This window comes from Biomphalaria glabrata, chromosome 7 (assembly GCF_947242115.1).
Source record: "Biomphalaria glabrata chromosome 7, xgBioGlab47.1, whole genome shotgun sequence".
Taxonomy (NCBI): domain Eukaryota; kingdom Metazoa; phylum Mollusca; class Gastropoda; family Planorbidae; genus Biomphalaria; species Biomphalaria glabrata.
In genome coordinates this window covers 34,245,643-34,271,016 of record NC_074717.1, presented here as the reverse complement: position 1 = coordinate 34,271,016, position 25,374 = coordinate 34,245,643, and the positions used below count along the sequence as shown (strand labels likewise).

Genomic DNA, 25,374 nt, shown 5'->3' with positions numbered 1-25,374 from the left:
CTCTATTACAGCTATAGTATTTTATGGATCTAGGCCATGTCTACAATGTTGACATGAGAAAAGATAGAAAGGATTTAGACCTAGATCTAATTTTAAGAAATACACTTTGCGCAGATAGTTTTTTACTTTGACACATGAAAAGACAAAAGAAGGTCCATTGATTTCATTATATAATAAAATTAACCTTCAATTTTGTGTTTCAAAAGCATTTTTTACATTAATTAGTTCCTTATATCTGTGATTACAGATTTCCTGACGAACATTCTTTAATTAGACAATTCCGTAATGAATCGCGTACTAAATATTAATTCGTTTAATTGTTTACTTTATAATCCCATCCCTAGATCTAAAACTCTAATTCAACTCTAAGATGATAAAACTACTCTTCGCACAGATAGTTTTATACTTTAACACATAAACATATTAATTAAAGTTCATTCATTTCATATTTTGATCTAATAAACATTCAAATTTGGTTTTCTAAAGCTACATTCGCCTACGAAAGCTGCGAAGCTGAGTTGAGATAGGCCTAGATCTATATTCATTCATGAATCGCGTACTAAATATAATTTCGTTTAATTGTTCACTTTATAATCCCATTCATTTAACAAAGCTATCGCTCTTTTCGTTTTTAATAGATAAGAATGTATCGACTTCGGGTAAACCCATTTTCGCAAACCTAATTTTATTTTCGTAGCGAAAGAGAAATAACGTGAAAGGATCATTAGCTACGTTTAACATACATATAAATCCAATCCACTAGATTATTCAAAAGCATTTTTTACATAAATTAGTTCCTGATATCTACAGATTTCCTGGCGAACATTCTTTCATTAGACATTACCAAATCATGGCAAATGGTTACACATTAACACATCTCTCTTCTGAGGTCTGAGTCTATTCCTAGGCCTAGGTCTAAAACTCTTACTGAACTCTAAGATGATAAAACTTCTTTTCGCAAAGATAGTTTTATGCTTTAACACATAAACATACTAATTATTGTCCATTCATTTGATATTTTAATCAAATTAACATTCAAATTTGTTTTTCTAAAGCATTTTTAATACATTCGTTCGCTGTTCGCTAAAGCTGCGTAGCCTTGTTGAGATAGGCCTATATTCATTCATGAAAAAAAGTTCACGCATGCGCAGCACAGAACTCTAGCTTAGTGTAGATTTAGATCTACGTCTACCTCAAGATCTACTTTATACACATGAACATACAAAATTTAGTCTAATCATCTCAAATTTTAATCAAATATATGTAGGCCTACAAGCAAATGTTTTAATTTGAAAAAAAAAATGGATTTAATTAAGCCTATTGGCAATTTTGATTTGATAGCTTCATTCACACTATTTTTACATTGACACATTCGCTTTACTTATTACATTATTATTTCGTTTAATTGTTTACAAAACACTCTCAGTGACTATATCGAAAGTAATGCGCAAATAAAGACCCGCGGGTCGCGGGTAACATATGTCTAGTACTCTATAAACGAAAAGACCTCAAGACATTTGAAAATTACATAATTACAGTACTTTCTTTCACGAGTCTTTTACCCCAGATCTGAGTATTTTTTAATAGCTTCTTTTAAGTACCTGGCCTTTACTGATTCCCCATTTCACAAACAAAAATATTTTTAAAATATAAAAAAATATTGATTTAACCAGATTAACCAGATCATTCCTACGATTAAGCTATATAACTTGAGACTAAAACAAAATAAGTAGTCACAATCCTAGCATCTATTCTAAACCTATTTCTTTTTTCCTGAATTCTTTGGCTGAAAGAAGAATTCAAGACATTGAGAGTAAATGCTACAAAAAATTGCTGAGTATCAGATACTAAACAAAAAGACAAATGAGTTTGTAAATGTCCAGATCAACACTCTTGTTGGCAAAAAGTAAGGACTTTTCAACAATGTGGAGAGACGAAAGCTGAGCTAGTTTGGTTATAGTGTAAGATATGACTCACAGCCAAATGTCATCCTTCAAGCCTTAGGATGAAAGTCAAAGGACATTTGATGACGAAATTACGTCGCATGTATTTATACTAAGGATTGGAGTTGATCTTTGTTTTTGGGAGAAATGTTTGGTGTTCAGAAGAAATTTATTTTATTTTTTTTAAATGTTAGTAAATTTCGATGTAAAGGAAATTCTCAATGTTAAAAATAAATTATGTGATCACAATTGCACCTGATTGAACGTTCAAACTGGTTAGCAGAGAGGCTACTAATATATAGTTTATGTGTTTCATTTCAGCTTGAGATATTAATGAAAACTATTTAAATTTGTTAATTAATTAATTGATTTTAATAAGAGTAGGAATGAACAAGACATATTAGAATGATATTGGGATTGCACTCGTTCCCATGAGACTAAAGAAGAATCGACACATTTTTGTATACAGACCTAATCAATAAACGATCAGTAAAGCAGTCTTTGTCTTAGTCTTAATTTCAAATTTTTACTAAACAATATAATCAAACGCCTTCGTAATTTAAATAAGGTTAAATCAGCATACTATTTTACTTCTAGGACAATTTTCCTTTGAAAAGGGTCTACTGAATGTGTTATTTCTAGAACTTGTCAAAAAATTAGCGCATTAGGAAGTGTAAAAAAAAATATAATTCTAATTATTAACAAGGAACACGAATGTCATAGTTTGAGTGTGTGTTTGTACGTTTCTGTGTATGTGTGTGTGATAATACATTTAATGTCAGCAATAAATATAATATTGGTTGTAAAATATGAATGCCTTTTTTGTTTTATAATGAAGTGTAATATTGACTTAAGTGTTATATAACTAACTATTAAATGTAACTGTTTAAATGTATTTATAATTGTTTAAATATCTATATTATAAAGTAGAATGTGTGGAGTATGTATGTATGTATGTATGTATGTATGTTACTTATAGACATCAAAACCGCTTGACCAATCTTGATAAAACTAGGCAGGAATGTTCCTTGGGTACCAACTTAGACCTTAGTGAATGTATTGTAGCCCTAAAACAAATGTAAGACCCTCAAAAAAAATAAAGTTGTCCGACTCTATTACAGCTATAGTATTTTATGGATCTAGGCCATGTCTACAATGTTGACATAAGAAAAGATAGAAAGGATTTAGACCTAGATCTAATTTTAAGAAATACACTTTGCGCAGATAGTTTTTTACTTTGACACATGAAAATACAAAAGAAGATCCATTGATTTCATTATATAATAAAATTAATCTTCAATTTTGTGTTTCAAAAGCATTTTTTACATTAATTAGTTCCTTATATCTGTGATTACAGATTTCCTGACGAACATTCTTTCATTAGACAATACCGTAATGAATCGCGTACTAAAAATTTATTCGTTTAATTGTTTACTTTATAATCCCATCCCTAGATCTAAAACTCTAATTCAACTCTAAGATGATAAAACTTCTCTTCGCACAGATAGTTTTATACTTTAACACATAAACATATTAATTAAAGTCCATTCATTTCATATTTTGATCAAATAAACATTCAAATTTGGTTTTCTAAAGCTACATTCGTTTACGAAAGCTGCGAAGCCGAGTTGAGATAGGCCTAGATCTATATTCATTCATGAATCGCGTACTAAAAATTATTTCGTTTAATTGTTTACTTTATAATCCCATCCCTAGATCTAAAACTCTAATCCAACTCTAAGATGATAAAACTTCTCTTCGCACAGATAGTTTAATACTTTAACACATAAATATATTAATTAAAGTCCATTCATTTCATATTTTGATCAAATAAACATTCAAAATTGGTTTTCTAAAGTTACATTCATTTACCAAAGCTGCGAAGCCGAGTTAAAGGCCTAGATCTATATTCATTCATGTATCGCGTACTAAAAATTATTTCGTTTTATTGTTACTTTATAATCCCATCCCTAGATCTAAAACTCTAATCCAACTATTTTAACGTATAAATATATTAATTAAAGTCAATACATTTCATATTTTTATCAAATAAACATTCAAATTTGGTTTTCTAAATCTACATTCGTTTACGAAAGCTGCGAAGCCGAGGTGAGATAGGCCTAGATCTATATTCATTCATGAATCGCGTACTAAAAATTATTTCGTTTAATTGTTCACTTTATAATCCCATTCATTTAACAAAGCTATCGCTCTTTTCGTTTTTAATATATAAGAATGTATCGACTTCGGGTAAACCATTTTCGCAAAACTAATTTTATTTTCGTAGCGAAAGAGAAATAACGTGAAAGGATCATTAGCTACGTTTAACATACATCTAAATCCAATCCACTAGATTATTCAAAAGCAAATGTTTTAATTTTAAAAAAAATGGATTTTCCCCTATTAGCTATTTTGATCTGATAGCTTCATTCACACTATTTTTACATTGACACATTCGCTTTACTTATTACATTATTATTTCGTTTAATTGTTTACAAACACTCTCAGTGACTATATCGACAGTAATGCGCAAATAAAGACCCGCGGGTCGCGGGTAACATATGTCTAGTATAACATAAAAAGGAAATATCTGTGTTACACATTTTGAAATTGTTGATAGTGATCAAAGACATTTCATGTTTCATTGAAATCTGTATTTTTTTTTCTCATAACACATGCATTTTTTTTTAAACCAGTGCACATTTACGCTCCATTGATATTTCGATTGAATTATTGATCCGCAAAGAACTGATCGATCTACAGTTTTATGGAAAGGTAAAAATGTTGGTCTATCTTTGTACAGATACAAAGAGGTGCTTATTATTCGAAGTTAAGTTGTTTCACGCTAAGGTGAGAGCATAAAATGTTTATTTCTAGCTGACAATAAGGACAGTATGTTGTAGCTATTTTAGCCTATGTAAGAAGCAGTTCTATTTCTCTCTCTGTTACAGATACATTGACGTGAAATCATTTTTTTATCAGTCAGGAAATAAATTGTAGAAAAAGAAGAAGTACTTCAAGTTAAAGTAGTAGTACTGAATGGTGGTGGTATGAAGCGTAGTGCAAGTCAGTCAAGGTAAGTCTGTTTCTATGCATCTATTTCAACATTGAATAGAGAGGGGTTACAGGATGCGTTGCAAGCTACAATTGATTAGTCCCAATCAGGAAGTAAACCCATTTTTTTTTTAAAGTAACGAAATTGATGTTTATTTTAATAGCCAAAGACATCGACTAACTAGACTAATTAATAACAATCATCTTACATCACTCAAAGACAGCTACCATATCTTGAAGAAACCCCCCCCCCCTTCCAAAAAAAAAATAATTTGTACAAATTTAACCTAACCCTTTAACCATAATTACATTAAATTAGAGAAAGTGTTCGGCTTCTCTTTATTAAGGCTAGAACAGAAAGGTTATAGGCTCCTTCATTCTACTTTCAGTCAGGGTGTTTAAAGGTCATTCGTTCTCCTCGAGAAGTAGGCCCCTACATAGAATCTCAATTCATCGAGCGCTGACTGTGTGTATATGTGCATGTCTGTAATATGTTCTTTGAAATGTGCATCTACTCTATATCATTATTGTTAGTAGTAGTAATGTTGTCGACAATTATTGTCAAACGAGACTCTGCTGTGAATACATTAACGCAGAACAATAAACTTGTAGTTCTTGTAAGAATTTAATTTTGATTCAATAACTTAGGCAATGTGGAGGGTTATTTGTTATTACATTACTCCATATTCCGGCTTCTCTCCTTTTCCAACTTGCTTTTGCACCATTCCACAATTACACTATAAAAAGCATGGAATGGTTTTGCCTGAGCTAGCCAGGAAAACCAGTGGCTTAGCAGAATTCAGGTCATTGGTTATTATGCATGACTGAATGCATAACACGTAGGACGTTATCATCTTCTTTTTTGAAGTAACGACTGTATTTTATAAGACTAGTCGACCGGCGGCGTAGCATACGCCGCTATTTTGCAGGGCCAGCCTTAGGCCACTGCAACCTATTCGACCGCATTGGGCCCCGCACTTTCATTGGAGCTGCACTTTCACATGACCCGCGCTAAAAACTAGGTGTATAAATTATTAAATTAAACCATATTATAACTTAAAACAGATTTCCCGCACCCTCCTGTCGATTTACCATGAGCTCTTGGAAATCTCCCGAAATTACAAAATAGTACTTAAATTATACGGAAATATATAGACAAAAAATTGTCAATATTGAAAACGCCAATCCCACGCGCAGAATTAGGCATCAGCCGTAATTATGTAATCTAGTGAAAGAAGCTTCTCGTGCCAAAATGTATTACTTGAGGTCAACAATTCTCGAAGATAGATTGAAACATTTGGTAATTTTTGCTACTGAACGTCATCTATGTAGGAAACAGAATCATTTTGATATACTGTATGACTTTGCTACACGTAAGGCTTGTAAAGTAATTCTGTATGTAGTAAAGAATGAATAAAATGGATAGACGAATTTATTTTCTAATACAAACTCTTAAATTATGGTTAAGTCCGGCACAGCTATTTACATATATATGTATATAGTAGATTAATCTCTTTCCATGACTTCTTGGTCACGATGGTTAAGTCCGGCCCTGCTATTTACACACACACACACACACACACATATATATATATATATATATATATATATATATATATATATATATATATATATATATATATATATATATATATATATATATATATATATATATATATATTAGATTACTTAATCTCTTTACATGACTTTTTGGTCACAATGGTTAAGTCCGGCGCTGTTATTTAGTGTTTGTAAAATGTTTGTTTGTAAAATGTTTTACAATGTTTCGGATGTTCCTTCAGAGTTGAAGAAAGTTTACTTCCTAGTCCAAACCTTCCGCAGGACAAACGGGGATAGGAGCGGGCAGGGTTTGGTAAATTTAAACGACAGACTAGCGCGCAGGCAGCCATCCGTAGTGTGAACACTACTCTTGTGTTCTCGTGGGATGACTATCCGAAGAAATAAGAAAGTGATCTTTCCTTTCCTTCTTGCTTCTCGTCCAAACTCTTGAGGGAAGAAGAGAATTATGTATATAGATAAGATAAGAAATCCTCGTCCCTTGTCGTCGCATTCGATGTATATACAAGTCAATCAGGTCATTTATAAACTATAATATTTAAAACGTAGAACTCTATTTTCATTATTTTCATCTACTAAGAATTAAGAGCCCTTCACATGTACACAATTATAGAATCACTATTTCCATTTACATTTATACATTTGTCCTACATAAATTCGTCATATTTCATAAGAACATGACGTAGCATTAGACTTTTTCAAGACACTCATAATACAACAATTTTAAAAAGATGCAACATTTCTCTTAGGTATTGTCTACCACTCTATCTGTACTGTTGCCCAGCATTTTAATTACCTATAATTCCTTTTCACTTATACCACTCCACACATTAGTTACTTAATTTAATAACTCCAATGAACAAGTGTTCTTTCTCTCATACTATGTTACCTTCCCCTACGAATAAAAAAAAGAATATGTGGATTTTGACGTTTGTAGCTGGGTTTAAATTTCGTATTCTCCATACCCCTGATTGCTTTATTTATATTGTAGTTCCCCTTGTTTTATTATACCTTTCCCACTGTCGTTTTTTTACCCTTTCTACTGTCAGTATTTTTTTAGTCTATGTTATACTTGTAACTTTCTTTCTGGTTGGCTCCAACCGACCTCTGTTGTGAATGACTCCTTACCTGAGTGTAATTTATATCTATATTTCTATCTATCTATCAATCTATCAATCTATCAATCTATCAATCTATCAATCTATCAATCTATCAATCTATCAATCAATCAATCAATCAATCTATCTATCTATCTATCTATCTATCTATCTATCTATCTATCTATCTCTCTCTCTCTCTCTCTCTCTCTCTATATATATATATATATATATATATATATATATATATATATATCCTCCTTTGTAAAGTCCAATCCTCGCTTTAAAAGCCAGCCGCATACGTGGCATGGGTAGGTTTGGTCAGTTGAAATAGGCCTGCTTCTTCTTGTATATAGAGGGCAAGAAGCCCTGTAGATACTTAATAATTCTTCATTTTTAGCGGCCTCAGAAAGGGGAATAGACTCTACTAGCAAAGATAGTGAAAATCCGACATTATGCTATTTTAGACCATTCAAAGTTCTGAAGCAACGGCTACTTTTTTCTTTTGTGAAAGAAAAAAAAAATTAAAATCAACAATGCAAGTAGTTTTTTTCATAAAAATGCATCATTTTTACAAATATTCACCATTATTAGTAACAAACACGGGAGACTATTTAGTAACGGAGATGACCATTTACCAATCCTTTTTATATTTTATATATATATTTATATTTTATATTTTTTTTTTTAAATTGTATCACTAAATTAAGTAAACTCAATCCTAAAAACCAACTATATTAAAAAAAATGTTTACTTTTATTTTTAAAGAGAAAAACTCTAATTAGTATGCATACAAGTGGAACTTAATTTCAAACAACAGTTAATAAGCAGTGTTTTTTTAGCGGCCTCCGAAAGGGTGAAGGACCCTATGGGTCTTGTGAGAAATGTCTGTCCGTCTGTCCGTCCGTCCCGTTTAGATCTCGTAAACTAGAAAAGATATTGAAAATCCGACATCACAATATTTTAGACCATTCAAAGTTCTGATGCAACGGCTACTTTTTTTTTTTCTGAAAGCGAAAAATCTAATTTTTAAAATCAGTTATGCAAGCAGTTTTTTAAGAGAAAAAGCTAATTAGTAAGCATTATAAGTTAGGCCTAATTTAAAATGAATAGTAATCTTATAAACTTCATTTTTATGAAAAAAAAATTTAATTGCGGAATTTTTTTTTTTTTTTTTTTTTTTTAAGGATTCGAATAAGAGATTGAGCCTTTTCAAAACAATTGGATCAATTATAAGACATCAGTTAGGCCAAGGGAGGCGCGGTGGCTGAGCGGTAAAGCGCTTGGCTTCCGAACTGGGGGTCCGGGTTCAAATCCTGGTGAAGACTGGGATTTTCAACTTTGGAATCTTTGGGCGCCTCTGAATCCACTCAGCTCTAATGGGTACCTGACATTAGTTGGGGAAAAGTATAGGCGGTTTGTCGTTGTGCTGGCTACATGACACCCTCGCTAATCGTAGGCCACAAAAACAGATGAACTTTACATCATCTGTCCTATAGACCACAAGGTCTAAGAGGGGAATTAGTTAGGCCAGGTTCACATCCAACTTTACATTCACTTTCACCTATCCTTTGATCTGCGGGACCGTTGGGGCACTACACAAGATCTGTTAACCTTCTTTCTCCATTCTTATCTCTCATTTGTCTTTGATATAATTTCATTTGCATGTTCTTTCTGAAAATATTGAAGCCTGCCTGGATGGACCTTTTCGGGGAACGATTTTGAGTTTGTGTTTCCACACAAATTGTCTTTTGTAACATTGTTATTATAGACTTTAACTATAGAGTAACTATGAATATCTGGATTACTTAACTAGAGAGAAAGTTTTACGTATTGAGATAACCAATATATTCAAATGATTGGCCCTTTACAAAACAATTAGATCAATTAGATAATCATTCATTAACAACAAATAGGCCGGTTGACATTTAACTTCACATTAATCTTCTCTTATCCCCTTGTCAGTTTGACCGTTGGGGCACCACACAAGATCTGTCAACCGCCTTTCTCCATTCCTCTCTGTCCTTTGCATTTGGTAGAATTTCATTCACTGAGAGGCATATCATATTTTTTTATGTTGTCTTCCCATCCATTTCTCTGTCTTACTCTTCATATTCTTCCTGGTACTGTTCCCTGAAAGAGGGTCTTTGCGAGCCCTGAGGACATTGTGATGTGGCCATCGAGTTTGAGTTTACGTTTTTTGGACAGTGGTTAGCATCTTATCGTGGGGTCCAATTGCTATATTAATCCAGTTTCATTAGTTAATTGAATATATATATAATATTAACAATGCAATAATAATAGCATTAATAATATCCGTATCCTGTAATATCAAGTCATTAGTCAAACAATACAATTATATTGCTATCACTTTCGACAATAGCACGTCTCTTCTTGTTGTAGCTTTTGATAGTTTGTAGTTCATAGTTTCTGATATTCTTACTGAAAATCTTGAAACCTGCCTTTTTAAGAACCTGAGTGGACCTTTTCGGGGGGCCGATTTTAAGTTTGTGTTTCCACACAGTCTTTGTAACCTTATATTTACATTTAGATTTAGATCTAGATATGACTTTAATTAGATTTAATTAGATTTAGATATTTATTTTATTATTTATTATTTATCTTATTTATTAGAAAATAGTACTAGATATTGACTCTATAAACTGAAAACGACATTAAATGATCTTCATAACCATCTAGATATAGAAATATAAATCTACTTGGGTACTTTGACAAAATTTGTACATTTATATAATACACCAAAAATCCTGTAGAGTTTGATGTACTGAGTAAAACGACACATTGATTATCTTTCTATGTAAAATAGGAGAAAAGTAATGACACCTATCTGAGAGGGTTTCTGAGATTTTTTTTTCAAAGTGATCAGTTAACGCGGCTCTGCTTTCAAGATGCTTGATTTCAAATCACGATTCCAGAAGAATCAATCGTAGCCTGGGTCGAGTAGTTTGTCCATGTGTATACTATACATTATGTATTCGCTGACAATGGTGTTAGACACATGCAATGTGTCTCTCTGAACAACAAGAACACAACCAATAAAGTCTTCTCGAATACAATCGCAATCAACAAACGCCCAAAGACATCTTCTTAATGCCTACGATAACTGCGGTTTCATCAATAAAATACCCAGTAAAATGCAGTTAACTCATGATGATGCTCATATTTTTGGTTTCTTGTTGCTGCCAGTTTCGTTGATACAAATCAACGTTTTGGCCCAGACGATCGTATGTTAAGAACTTTCTTGTATCTCTTCTATCGTAAACTGGTGGACGTGTTTCATCTGATATCTAATCGAGCGCTAACACCGACCGGAACTCCGCGAGACATTAACACATTTACACTCTTTATTTTTGTTGAAAGAAACCTTAAAATTTATCACATCGAAAGATAAGTGAAAAGGATTTCTCTTCTAATGCAAAAAAAAAAAGTTTTAAAAAATCATATCCTTGACCTTGACTAAATATAAAAATAACTATAATTATGTGCAAATAAAAACAAATCGTCACGATTAACGTGCTATAGAATATTTGAAACCCTTTATAGTGCAATTAATTGCAAGCCTATATTAAAGCGTACATGGTCACCTATGAACTACAGATCTGCCTATTCTAAATTCTTACAATAAAAGCATATATTTACATACTGCATTTCACTGGAACTTGTTAAGTTGCTACTATGAAGAAGTTAACTGATTTTAATGTGTAACAAATTGGCTAAAATGTTGCAACTCAGAATTCAGAGCGTGCACCTCCATGGTCAAACATCATGAAACGCCTAGGCAGTCTAATACTACATTACAACTGTAATTCAGTCACTAGTGGAAGCACTACTCGTTCAGTTGCTAATTAGATATTAGTTGATTTGAAGGTGCAAAAAAGAAGGCTAAAATTTGGCTACTCAGAACCAGAGCGGGTGCATGTGCACCCACTTGCACCCCCCTGCGAGCGCCCATGAAACCAACAAAGGCAGGCCCTCAAGTGGAGTCCTCAGGGCACAAAAAGAACGTGGCGACGCAGTGTACTAGAATCTGAGAGGACAGGAAAGAGCTAGGAAACTATAAAAAAAAAATAGCAAGAGACCGTGGAGAATGGCGTGTCTTTACTAAGGCCATATGCTCTAATCTAAGACGAACAGAAAGAAAAGATTACGATAATGGTGATTTCTTGAAGTAATCACAGTTCCACTATAATGTTCAATGTTGCATTGTGCAAAAGCGCAGGACAAAGTCAATTAATTTACTGTACTAAAGGACTGCAACGTCGTAAAATGAATTTTCTAAAACTTAATTTTGAAACTGAACATTAAATACTTTTATAATTCAAATTCGTTTGCACTAAGCTATTTAACTCATTTCCTCAGCAAGAATGCTTAAAATGTAATAATTATGTATTTCATCATTTTGCTCATTTCAGATCTGAAGACGTTATGGCCACAGCTAATAAAAACAAGACATTTAGAGTAAGTTTCCATTTGATCATTTTATACGACATAGTTCAGCCAACAGGAAAATCACAACACAAATGATTTTACTTTAATAAAAAGATGTATATAATAAATATTTGAAGAAAAAAATCATAGTCTAACACATGTAAATAATCATAAAACTAATTTCAGTCATTTAGAAAGCAGGAAATAACACGTTAAAACGTATCAAAGACAGTAAATAGTTGAATACTTAAAAAGAGAAAAAGATAAATAAAGGCATATAGCCTGTTATTCGATCTGCTAGGACACATTGCTCCTTCCTTAGTGCCAACAGGTTAGGTTGATTGAATAAGTCAGGTAAACCAACAATTTAGCAGAATTCAAATCACTGTTTAATTAACATGCGTGATAAGATTATTTCTAAATGATTACAAAGACAGTTTGTGTGGAAACACAAACTCAAAATCGGCACCCAAAGTGGTCAGCTATGGCAGGTAAAAATGGGCAGGTTTAAATATTTTCAGAAAAAATATCAGAAACTATGAACTACAAACTATCAATAACTACAACCCTATCTACGTCGATACAAAAAGAAGAGACGTGCTTGTGTCGAAACGTTGTATTGTTAGTTCGACTAATACCACAAGATATATTGTTAATATTCATATGTATTAATTTGCTGATAGTTGAGAAGCTTTAGTTAAATCCTATATCACTTACAAGGAACGTATCATGAATGAAGAGATTAGAGACTGGATTAATATTCCAACTGGACCCCTCGATGACCTGCTAACCACTGTCAAAAAAAGGTAAACTCAAACTATTTGGCCAAATCACAAGGCCCTAATGGCTTGCAAGGACCTTCCTTCAGGGAAAAGTACCAGGAAGAATATGAAGAGAAAGACGAAAGAGATGGGAAGCCAACATCAAAGAATGGTCAGGCCTGTCAGTGTATAAAATTTTCCAAAAGTAAAGGACAGAGGAATGGAGAAAGACGGTTGACAGATCTTGTGTGGTGCCCCAACTGTCCAACATGTGAAGGTGAAAGTGAAGAATCGTTCAAAGAGGAAACCTCTTCCACCATGTTATGCACATATTTATTGTCTCTACCCTTCCTCTCTTAGTACAAGGAAATGAGGGAAAAAAAGAGGACTACGGCAAAGGCTGAGAAGAAGAGGTTTTCGCCCACCACTTCCAAAGATTATTCTAGCTAACGTCCGCTAAATTAGAAACAAAGTGGATGAGATATGTGTCCATGTACGCTACGACCACGTTTTTAGGGAAAATTGTCGATTGGCATTTACTGAAACATGGTTAGAGGAGGATGACAACGACAACCTGATTGCTATTGATGGTTTCTATTGCTTGAGATCTGACAGAACGGCTGAGTCTAAGAAGATGAAACGTGGGGGGCTATGTATGTTGTTAAGGCTTCCGCGCGGTGTTGATTCTTTGAAATATAACTAGTGTAGATCTACGTCTGACTGACTGGAAGTAACACTGAACTCGAACTACTTCAATAACACCTGCGAAAGGCCGAAACAATCAAAATATGTAGTCGACGCTGATGTTGTTCTACAAATATATTTAATAATCAAGAAGGGAATCGTCCGATGTCAGCTATGTCCGTAACTCCGTATATCTATTGTACTGCTCTACACGAAGCATCTTCTTTTAGCATCACTTAGAGCGTTCTTGTTTTTTAACCAACTTTACGTCATCGTCGCTAAGTAAAACTTTACCCTATTCCCGAAACAAATAACTAATCCCTAATCATCTCATAACAAGGTTCATCAACCTCAATTACTGTACAAACTACACGGTTAAAAAGAGAATGTGCTGTCCGGATCTAGAACTACTAGCGCTCTCATAGCGACCTTTTTATTTGCCACGAGACTTTGGTGTTATTTACATAGTCCTGGTTTATGTTCCACTTACAGCCAAGACGGAAGTTGCAGCTGCAATCATCACTGACGTAGTGCATGAGTTTCAGACAAGGTCACCAGACGCACCAGTAGTTATACTGGGTGATTTTAATAAATGCACCTTGAAGGTTGACCTACCCACCTTCTATCAACACATCTCATGTCCGACAAGAGAGAACAGAACTCTGGACTTATGTTACTGTAACATCAAAGGAGCATTCACATCTCGTGAAGAGCCACCACTAGGATCATCGGACCACAAAACAATACAACTGCTGCCTACTTACCGCACGAAGCTTAAAGAAGGAAAAATCATTCAAAAAAACTTACAAGAATGGACTCAAGACAACTTTCTCAAACTACAGGGTTGTCTGGAATTTGTTTAAAGAGACCACTTCAAATCTGGAAGAATGGGTCGACGCAGTGACAAATTACATCAAATTCTGTGAAAACATGTGTATAAGTACTAAGAGTATCAAGATATAAGCCAACAATGAACCATGGGTCACTGCAAAAATAAAACGGGAAATAATAAAAAAGAAAAGAGCAGATATGAGTGGCGATGGATAGACAAGGAAAAGAATTTAACAAAATCTCAACGTCGTTCTTGAGGAAGGGAGGAGAAACTACCGCACCAAGCTGGAAGACTCGATTAAGACAAGTGACATGAGACAGGCATGGGGTATCATGAACAAAATGGCAGGAGCACAAGTCAATAGTAAAAATAATCTTGCTGCAAGAGACGAAAAAACATTAGCCAACGAGTTAAATGATTTCTATTGTCGCTTCGACACGAAAGATTTTAATTATCTAAGACTCAAAGCCCTTGAGGATGTCAATATTAACAACTGTTTAGAATTAGCGATTACTAAAGAGCAAGTCTGTAAAATTTTCAAAAACGTCAACCCAATGAAAGCTGGTGGGCCTGATGGAATAAAAGAGCGAATCTTAAAAAAGAATGTTCTGAACAACTAGCTGAACCATTCCAAGATATTTTTTCTACTTCATTACTAAACCATTAGATACCACCTGTGTGGAAGTCATCTATAATTGTACATGTGCCAAAGGTCTCCAAACCGAAGGAAATGAATGACTATAGACCTGTTTCACTTACTTCCACTGTGTCTAAATGTTTAGAAAAAATGGTTAAAATGTTTCTTCTGAATGATCTTTGTAGTAAGTTAGACCCTTTACAATTTGCTTACCAAAAGGGTAAAGGTGTAGACGATGCCATCCTAAATATTTTAAACTGTGTCTACAAACATCTGGACTTACCGAACACTTATGTAAGATTGTTCTTTATTGATTTCTAATCAGCTTTTAACACTATACAACTTCATTTACTCATTGAAAAGATGAAAGCGTTGAAGATTAGTCCATACATAATACTATGGGCTAATGAATTTTTGACCCAGAGATCTCAGAGGGTTAGGGTAAACAATGTTATAGCAAATGCACGCATAGTTAACACAGGGGCGCCTCAGGGGGCTGTGACATCGCCATTGTGGTCCATTTTGTACACCAATGATTTTCAATCCGATAGTCCTTTTTGCTCCTTTCACACAATTCGCTGATGATGCGGCTCTTCTTGCCCTGCTCTAAGAGAGCTCAGACGTAAATGAGTATTTCAGAGAAATAGAACACATTGAAAAATACTATAAATATAATTTTTTATTATTAAATGTAAAAAAAAACAACAAAGAAATGATAATCGATTTTCGTAGCGAAATGAAGGAAAATGATATTGTTGGAGAGACTATTGAAATAGTGCAAACTTTTAAATACCTTGGATACTATCCTAGACAATAATCTAAATTTAACTGCAAATATGATTATATCAGCGAAAAAGGGCAGCAAAGATTACGATTACTAAGAAAACTGTCATCGTTTAATGTTAGCAAAAAGGCCTTGGCTATGTTTTATCACGCTCACATCTGCAATATTTTAAGTTTCAATATCACAGCCTGGTATGGCAATCTGAGCATTAAAAATAAAAATAAACTTTATAGAATCCTAAATGCTGTTGATAAAATCATAGGCAAAAAAACAAAACCTATTTGGGCAGCTGTTTGAGACAAGCATCTATAAAAAAAGCTAACAAAATCCTAGAAATAAAGAATCACCCTTTGTATCAGGATTTTGTTATTTTGCCATCACGAAAGAGATACAAGACACCGATAGCAAAGACAAACAGACACAAACACTCTTTTGTTTCCCTGGCAATCAAATCATTAAATAGGAACAATCTGATATAAACTTAGTCACATGTAAATTATGAGTGAGTCTGGTGTGAATGTACATTTTGGTCTCTTATAGTTATATGTTTTTGTTTGGCGTAATGCACAAATAGTAAGACAAATTTCCATAGAGATAATAAAGATTATTATTATTATTATTATTATTATTATATTTATTATTATTAAGATGTGAACCTGGCCTAACTGATGTTATTGAATGATTATCTAATTGATCTTAACAGAATAGCGTAAATACAATTTTTAAAAAAGAAATTTGAAAAAAAAATCTAAAATCGTTTGCATAAATGAGTTAAAAATATGATAAAAGGTTATCTTCCTTAAAATATAGTCTACTGTGTTTTTTACTATTAATAGTGAATAGCTGTACAGATAATGTATTTTTATGAAAAAAAAACGCTTACATATTTGATTTTAAAAATTAATTTTTTCGCTTTCAGAAAAGAAAAAAAGTAGCCGTTGCATCAGAACTTTGACTAGACTAAAATATCACGATGTCGGATTTTCAATTTCTTTTCTAGTTTACGAGATCTAAACGGGAGGGATGGACGACAAACTGACAGACAGATCACAAATAAATGGTTTTCTTTTTTATTATATCCGTACCCAGAAAGCTCTAAGTTTTATGCCACTCTTTACTGTTTTAGCTGTTCAATGACCCAGTCCACGGACACATTGAGCTCAATGAAGCGTGTCAGCTGATTGTTGATACCAAAGAATTTCAACGTCTGAGAAACATCAAACAACTTGGAATGGTGGATTTTGTTTTTCCTGGTGCCACTCATACAAGATTTGAACACGCCTTGGGGTAGATATCTTTACTGAAAGATAAAAGATCTTTGTTTAGCCTTTCTTGCAATGTATTATAGTCTTTGGGCTAAAGATAACGTTTGGAATTTTTGAAAACTAATATAAAACTGAATGATAAATTGTTTGTTCAATATTCTTCTTTTCATCACTAAATTGTACTGTCGTTGTCATCATACGTCAATCTGTTTGTCTGCATTGCTAATCTTTTAATGTACTGTTTAGCCAAGAATTTTGGAAACTGACTTTGGTTTCATTCTTAAACTCTTATCTGTTAGACACCTTATTTATATAGGTTAGTTATTTAGCGACGCACCATAGGAGACGCATATTGAACGGGACTAGTGACGTTTGGGATATGTTGGGTTAGAGACTGGAAAATGAGTTAGCGATAGAACACTCCAGGGTAACGACGTGTTTAGTGACAGAGACTTCTACTGTGGCCCTTTTATCAGAATAAATCTATGTACAATTGTTCATCAGAGTTGACTACATCTCTTCACTTGTTAAAATAGGTGTTGTTCTATTCTTGTTTGGATTGTTGCTCAACTACACGTAATACACCCGAACAATTACACCCAAACGATTGCAGAGTAATTGGTTGACTTCAAGACAGCCTGAATAAGCAACATCACAGTGGCGACCCCCGACGCCCGAAGCCCGAACCTCGAAGCCGGACCCCTGATGAAGCCGAACATCGAACCGGACCTCGAAGCAGAACGTTTACTCAGGTGAGGGTCGTGCACTCGAAGATATAAGATTTCATCGGAGTACGGCTGAACACAGAATCATCAGAATCATCGCAGAGTGACTTTGTTCTAGATCTACATGTTCTTGATCGTACGTTCAACGAGCCGTTAACTCAGGGTGACCTTCGTCAGGACCGTAATCATCGCAACGTCTGGTCTACTTAACCAGTATATTATCAACGCCTGATCTTCATATGCTGAATCGACCTACAGCCAGAGAAACCGTTCATTCATAACGGGTGAGAGATCGTTAGTGAACCTGTTGGACATATTTTTTCTTCGTCGTAGGAGCCACATTGAGTATCAAGTTTTACCTCGCCAGTTCGAGAAGGACAGTTTGCCCGCTGTCAGAAGTATTGTGAGTACTACAAGTTTGGTAGCTAACTAAATCGCTCTGTCGTCTTACCCTTGGAGAGATTCTTGTGGAGCAGTTTGCTCATTGAACCGGTTGCTTGCCACTGTTATAACGGTCACTGTGTTTAACCTTTGGAAGGTTAGTGAAGTAATATTTATCAGTACTGGACATTGATCTATTTAGTATTCGTTGGTCTAGACGATATCTAGACGTGCTGATAGTGAAGTTGTGGAAACAGCTACATCCACTTAATTTCGTTGAAAACCGTTAATCGTATAACGGAACGTCGTCGGAGGTGACCTTGGTCTCACCTAGTCTACATTGGACAGTTTGGTCTAGTGAAGCAGAATACAACAGCAAACTTCGTCGTACTACCAGAGTAGCAGCAGAAGCAGTGAACTATTTTAGAAAACCGTTATTCGTCAGCCCAGATCAAGTCATCGTCAAGAAAGCCGTTATTCGTCAGCCCAGATCAAGTCATCGTCAAGAAAGCCGTTATTCGTCAGCCCAGATCAAGTCATCGTCAAGAAATTCGTTATTCGTCAGTCGTCCAGATCAAGTTGCCGTCAAGAGACTGTTATTTGTCAGTAGTCGTCTACACAAGTCAAGTCATCGCCAGAAGAACCGTTAACCTATTTGTCAGTAACTGTGTACACAAAGTCGTCGGAACTACACATACGGTCATCAACAGTCGTCAAAGAAACTGGAACATTTTGCTGTGGCATATCAGGACATCTGTGGCATTACGTGGGATACTGGTAGCACCGGAGAACAGAGTCAGAACTGGAAGAGAGGCAGTGGAATTTGTTGTGATCTAGCATATTCGGGAGTCCGAACAAAGGGATCTTTCTTATCAAAAGCTAAGTGCCATTTTTCTTATTAGTGTATGTTTAGATTGCCCTTAGAAATAGATTTTGTCTAAATTTGGTATGTTAGCCTGAGTAAAATCAGGTGGTGCTGAAGCCTTAAACCCGTTCGGGGTAAAGACATAATTTAGATGAAAAACTATATTATACGTTTAGGATTGTAATTTGTTTTGTTTGTGTAAACGTCATATCCGTTGTTGCCTAGTTACTTCGTGACGTTATCATTGTGTGCCATATTGTCATATCCCAACCCATAGCGATAGTCTCATTTAATTATTTCATTTGTTTATATTATTTTAAATTATTTATTTTTATTAATTTAATTAGATCTGTATTTTTTTTTTCACTTAATGATAGAAAGTGCGGGTAGGATTCTTTTACTGTGAATCAGACTAAAATAATTTTAGTTTGAGCGGTTAAAATCAAATATGATTTTGCCATGAGAATAATGCCGAAACTGGCTATGTAGTCATACACTGTCGTCTGGCTAAATATAGATCTACAAATTTTGTACATCTCTTTGGTACAATTAAATCATCTAGACTCTTTAAGTTGAAATATTATTAATTGAAAGATGAATGAAGGTAGTACATTCTAGATATATATATCTTGTTGAAGATATATTTGACATTGTATACATATATTTGTTTCATATGGTTGAATAGAACCACAATCTACTCTAGATCTAGACTCTAGACAGTCTTTGAATTTACTCTAAACAATTCACTGTGACTTCAGTCATACCATGTTTTAAAAGTGATCATAGTTATTCATACTAGATCTAAAAGTCATAGTGCTCTTGATAACTATAGATCTAAATTGTATTATTATATATACTATAATATACTAGATTTAAATTTGTGTGATACTAGACCTAATATACAGATTTGAATATAACCATAATAACTCAGACTAGATTTACTCATTTACTAAATCTATAGATAGAGACATAACATTTAAAACTTATATAAAAGTTTGTAAAAACCTAAATATAAAATAAGTTTAAAGTATAGCCATAACCAATATAGGCTAAGTAAAAATATATATAAAATATAAAACACAATGGCTACATCATCATATGTGGACCTTAAGGAGGTTAAGGAAACAGCTATGCAGGATGGAAAGGTCATGGAGTTAAAAGGAAAAGACTTAGCAGCTTATGTACAGCAAGTTGTGAGGGAAGAAATGGAACGGCAAGATAAAATAATAAGAAGGGAAAAAGAAGAGATAGAAAGGCAAGATAAAGAGAGAGAAAAGATTAGAGAACATGAAACTAAAATGGAGAAGATGAGATTGGACGCAGCACAAGCCAGAGCCCAAACTGAACAAGGAAATAACACAAATAACTCAAATAATTATACCACTCAAAGAGACAACCCTAATTCGCAGACATGGCTAAAAAGAAAAATACAAAGTTTTGATGAACAGAAGGATGACATTGGTGATTTCCTGAAAAGATATGAGGCAAAAATGTCTACATTTAATATGCCTGAAGAAGAATGGTCTGAAATACTGATAGACTTTGTTCATGGTCAAGCTCTAACAATATGCCAAAATCATGACCATCATATTGATGATAGCTATCAGGTTTTAAAAAAAGAATTATTGAATGCCTATGGTCATAACGCTACAACTTTTAGAAAGAAATACTTTGACAATATACCATCATTAGGAATAGAACCCCAAACTACTATTAATATGGAAAAGGATTTTTTCAATAAGTGGGTAAAATTAGAAAAAGTGAATAACTCTTATGAGGGATTAAAAAATTTTATTCTAGTGGACAACTTTGTAAATAAATGTGATCCTCAATTACAATCTTTTATTAGAGAAAGAAATCCAAAAACTATAGATGAAATAACAGAGATAATGAGGGTATACAAAAATGCCTATCCAAATAAACCATTTTCTGATAGAGATAAGAGCAAAGTAGATTTAATAGGATACACCAAAGAAAATGTTGATAGAAGTAGAAATAGAAACAGATCAAATAGTGGAAATAGAAAATATAGTGAAATAACATGTTTTAAATGTCAAGGAAAAGGTCATATAGCAGCTAACTGTAGAAGAGGGAATAGTAGGTCTGGAAGTAGAAATAGATACAATGAACAAAATAACAGTAGATATAGGAGTAGAGATAGGAATGACAGGGGAAATTATAGATATAGGAGTTACAGTAGGGAATACAAAAATAAAGGTACAGATAGGATATATTTCATGGAAGGAAATAGGAACAATTTTGCAGTGTACCCAGGGTTTGTAGATAGAATTCCGGTGGAATTAATCAGGGATTCAGGTTGTAACACTTTGGCAGTAAAAACTAAATTTGTCAAACCTCATTGGTATAAAGGGTTTACTAAGAAAGTAGAATTAGCAGATGGCACCGTAAGGGAATTTAAAGCTATAAGGGTATACATTGAAACTCCATTTTTCACTGGTTATTGTGATGGCATTGCAATACCAGAAATGAGATATGATATGTTAGTAGGAAACATAAAAGGAGTTAAAGAATGTTCAAGAAAAGAATTAGAAGACTGGCAAAACAAATACAAAAACATAAGACAAAATCATGAAAACATAGAAATACAAAATATAACAAGTATGATAATAACAAGATCAATGGATAAAAAAGATGAGAAACAGGAAAATACAATAAATGTAATAAGTAAGGATGAAGAAAAAGAAACCAGTAATGTAATACAAATAGAAAATACAGATGTTAAGGAAAGAGAGATAGAAAATGAAACACAAAATAGTCTTGAAACACAAATATCTCAAAGTGAAAAAGAAACAACACCCACATTTGCATTAGAACAAATGAATGACAATATTATTGGGAAAATTTATTCAAGAATATCAGATAAAAACAATAATAATCCAATGGAGAAATTTTGTATAGAGAATAAAATATTGTTTAGACAAACAAGTAATGATAACAAGAAAATAAAACAACTTGTCTTACCACAGAAATATTGGAAAGATGTTTTAATCATGACACACGATAATAATTTAGCAGCACATAGGGGAGTAAAGAAATGTTATAGGAATTTGTCAAAACAAGTATTTTGGCCCAAAATGAAAGCAACAATAAACAAATACATAAACTCATGTGACATATGTCAAAAGAGATCTAACAAAAGCTTAGTGAATAAAGCACCTATTCAAGAAATGGATGAACCTACAGCACCATTTCAGAAAGTATCTATTGATTTAATAGGTCCTTTAATTCAAACTGAAAATAATAACAAATACATTCTAACAGTAATAGACATGTTTAGTAGATACCCAGAGGCAATCCCATTATCAAATACAAGTGCAGAGAATATCATTAATGCCATAACTCAAAAAGTAATTACAAGACATGGTATACCTAAAATTATATTGAGTGATCAGGGATCTCAGTTTAAGTCAGAACAATTTAAGAAATGGACTAAACAATACAATATACAACACATATACTCTTCGGTTTACCACCCAGAGAGTAATGATTTATGTGAACGATATGGTGGTTCATTAAAAAGATCACTAACAAAAATAATTCAGAATAATCAGAACAAGTGGGATCATTACATTAACTATGTACTATTTGCTCATAGAAACAACATCCATGAAGCAACACAATTTTCACCATATGAAATAATACATGGAAGAAAACCTAGAGATGAATTAGATGTTTTTAAAGAAAATCTAATAGACAATGATAATAAATTAAATAATGACAGTGAAACAACAATCACAACAGAACTGAAAGAAATATGGACTCAAGCATATAACAACAATAAGAAGTACAAACAAAGTGCTCATGAGAATCTAAATAAGAAAAGACAATTGAAAACACTAGAAGTAGGAAACAATGTATTAATATTGATAAATGACCTGAAAAATAAAATTGGTAAACAATGGAAAGGTCCATTTAAGGTGATAAAGCAAATTAGTGATGTGAATTATCAAATTGAAATAAATGGGAAAATTAAAACATATCACATAAATAATTTGAAACTGTATCATGATAGAGAAGATGAGTTGATACAAAACATTCAGGAGGAAATAGAAAATAAATTTTCAGAAAGAGAAGAATGCTTGATGATAATAACAAATGAAAATCACAATGAAAATGATATTAAAGAAATACCTGTAATAGAAACAAAAGAGAATCAAACTTGGCAAAAGATTAATCTTAATAATCTAACTAAGGAAAAGTCAAAAGATATAACTAAAATAATACAGGAATACAAAGAAATTTTTTCCAGCATACCAGGAAAAACTAATATTATTAAACATGACATTAAAGTAACAGACCCAAAACCTATCAAGCTTAAGCCATATAGAATACCGCTACATTTACAAGACAAAGTAAAGAAAGAAATAGACAATTTACTAGAATCAGGTATAATTGAGCCATCAACATCTCCTTATGCTTCACCAATTGTGATAGCCAAAAAGAAGAATGGAGATATAAGGTTATGTATTGATTATAGGAAACTTAACAACATCACAGAATTTGACCCATATCCAATGCCAAATATAGAGGATATTTTACATAAATTAAATGGAGCAAAATTTTTTACTAAATTGGATTTAACTAAAGGTTATTGGCAAATACCTTTAACAGAAAATGCAAAACCTTACACAGCATTTGTAACACAATATGGTATTTTTCAATGGAATTATATGAGTTTTGGATTAGTAAATGCACCTGCCACATTTAATAGAATGATGAACATGATAATTGGAAACAAAGAAAATGTTATTTGCTATTTGGATGACATATGTATTTTTAATAATAGTTGGGAGGAACATTTGATAGATGTAAAAGAAGTGTTCAAAATAATAAAAGAAAGTGGACTTACAATTCAAGCAGAAAAAGTAGAAATAGGATTGGAGGAAATAATCTTCTTAGGACATAAAGTAAATAACAACATGATTAGCCCTATTGAAGATAACATAAAGAAAGTACTTAATATTGAAATACCTACAACAAAAAGACAAATTAAAAGCATATTAGGAATAGTAAATTATTACAGAAAGTTTATAAAGAACTTAGCAGAAATAGTGAATCCATTAAATGACTTACTTAAAAAAGGAAAACCTCAAAAAGTAGTTTGTAATGAGGAATGTGTGAAAGCTATTGACAGAATTAAAGATGTTTTTAGTCATGAACTAATATTAAGGCTACCTGATAAAGACAAAATATTTTATGTCACAACTGATGCATCTGGTAATGCTATTGGTGGTTGTTTAATGCAGAACTATGATAACTTACATCCTATATTATATGTAAGCAGAAAATTGTCAGAGGCAGAGAAAAAATATAGTGTCATTGAAAGAGAAGCCTTAGCTGTAATATGGGTAATTACTAAGCTAGAGAGCTATCTAATAGGAAGGAAATTCATATTATTAACTGATCATAAACCTATTCAGTATATACAACAAAAGAGCATGAAAAACAGTCGTGTTTATAGATGGTTCTTAGCACTACAGGAATATAAATTTGAAGTGAAAGCTATTAGTGGATCTGTGAATATTGTAGCTGATCTATTGTCTAGAATGACATTGAAATGAAATAAGTTTGTAAATAAACTATGATTATATTGATCATGTAATATATATTAATATATTGACACCATTTATATGTTATGGAAAAGGGAGATAAGTAAATTTGATGTTAAGCATTTAAAAGTAAGTATGGATATTTTTTTTTGTGTGAATCATTTCATATATCATTGACGAAAGTTAGTTCTATGGAAAAGGGTGAGTATAAAAGAAAAATGGACAAAAGCGTATAAAAGGGTGGTAAGAAAAAATTTATTGAATGTGTAAATAAAGTCTATAATTGTTTTTTGAAATGTTGTATTTTATCAGATTACTACCAGTGAAGAACATTTGTGAGTGTATGACGTGCCCATAAGATGCCACATTTTCCTCCATAATGAACTGTGTACTAATGAAGATGATTCTGGAATGTTATGATGAACTGTGTACTAATGAAGATGATTCTGGAATGTTATGAACATTGACATTGAATATGAGGAACTGTCAAGTTAGGATGAAGATGTCAAGATGAAGATGTCAAGATTTTATGTTTGTTTGTCTTCCCCTTAAATTGAAAATGCCCTTGTAAGACTTGACAGTAGTGGAAAAATATTGACATATTTTTTTTTCAAGGGGGGGAGGAATCTGTTAGACACCTTATTTATATAGGTTAGTTATTTAGCGACGCACCATAGGAGACGCATATTGAACGGGACTAGTGACGTTTGGGATATGTTGGGTTAGAGACTGGAAAATGAGTTAGCGAT

At 33.0% G+C, this 25,374-nt stretch overlaps 1 protein-coding gene and 1 long non-coding RNA gene across 19 annotated transcripts in view; both read left to right on the top strand.

Annotated features, from left to right (window-relative positions):
• Positions 1-25,374, top strand: part of LOC106052346 (deoxynucleoside triphosphate triphosphohydrolase SAMHD1-like) — a 175,383-nt gene that overhangs the window by 977 nt on the left and 149,032 nt on the right. For 13 of the 18 annotated variants that reach the window (XM_056034990.1, XM_056034989.1, XM_056034992.1 and 10 more), the window contains exons 2-5: positions 4,640-4,793; positions 4,895-5,019; positions 12,106-12,151; positions 16,946-17,106. In XM_056034990.1, coding sequence (XP_055890965.1) covers positions 4,994-5,019; positions 12,106-12,151; positions 16,946-17,106 — 233 coding nt within the window. In that variant the 5' untranslated portion in view covers positions 4,640-4,793; positions 4,895-4,993. The other 5 variants (XM_056034984.1, XM_056034981.1, XM_056034983.1 and 2 more) reach the window with 5 other exon arrangements.
• Positions 19,624-25,153, top strand: LOC129927230 (uncharacterized). Its single transcript, XR_008778858.1, has 2 exons — positions 19,624-19,659; positions 24,938-25,153. It is a non-coding gene; the product is annotated as an uncharacterized LOC129927230 (long non-coding RNA).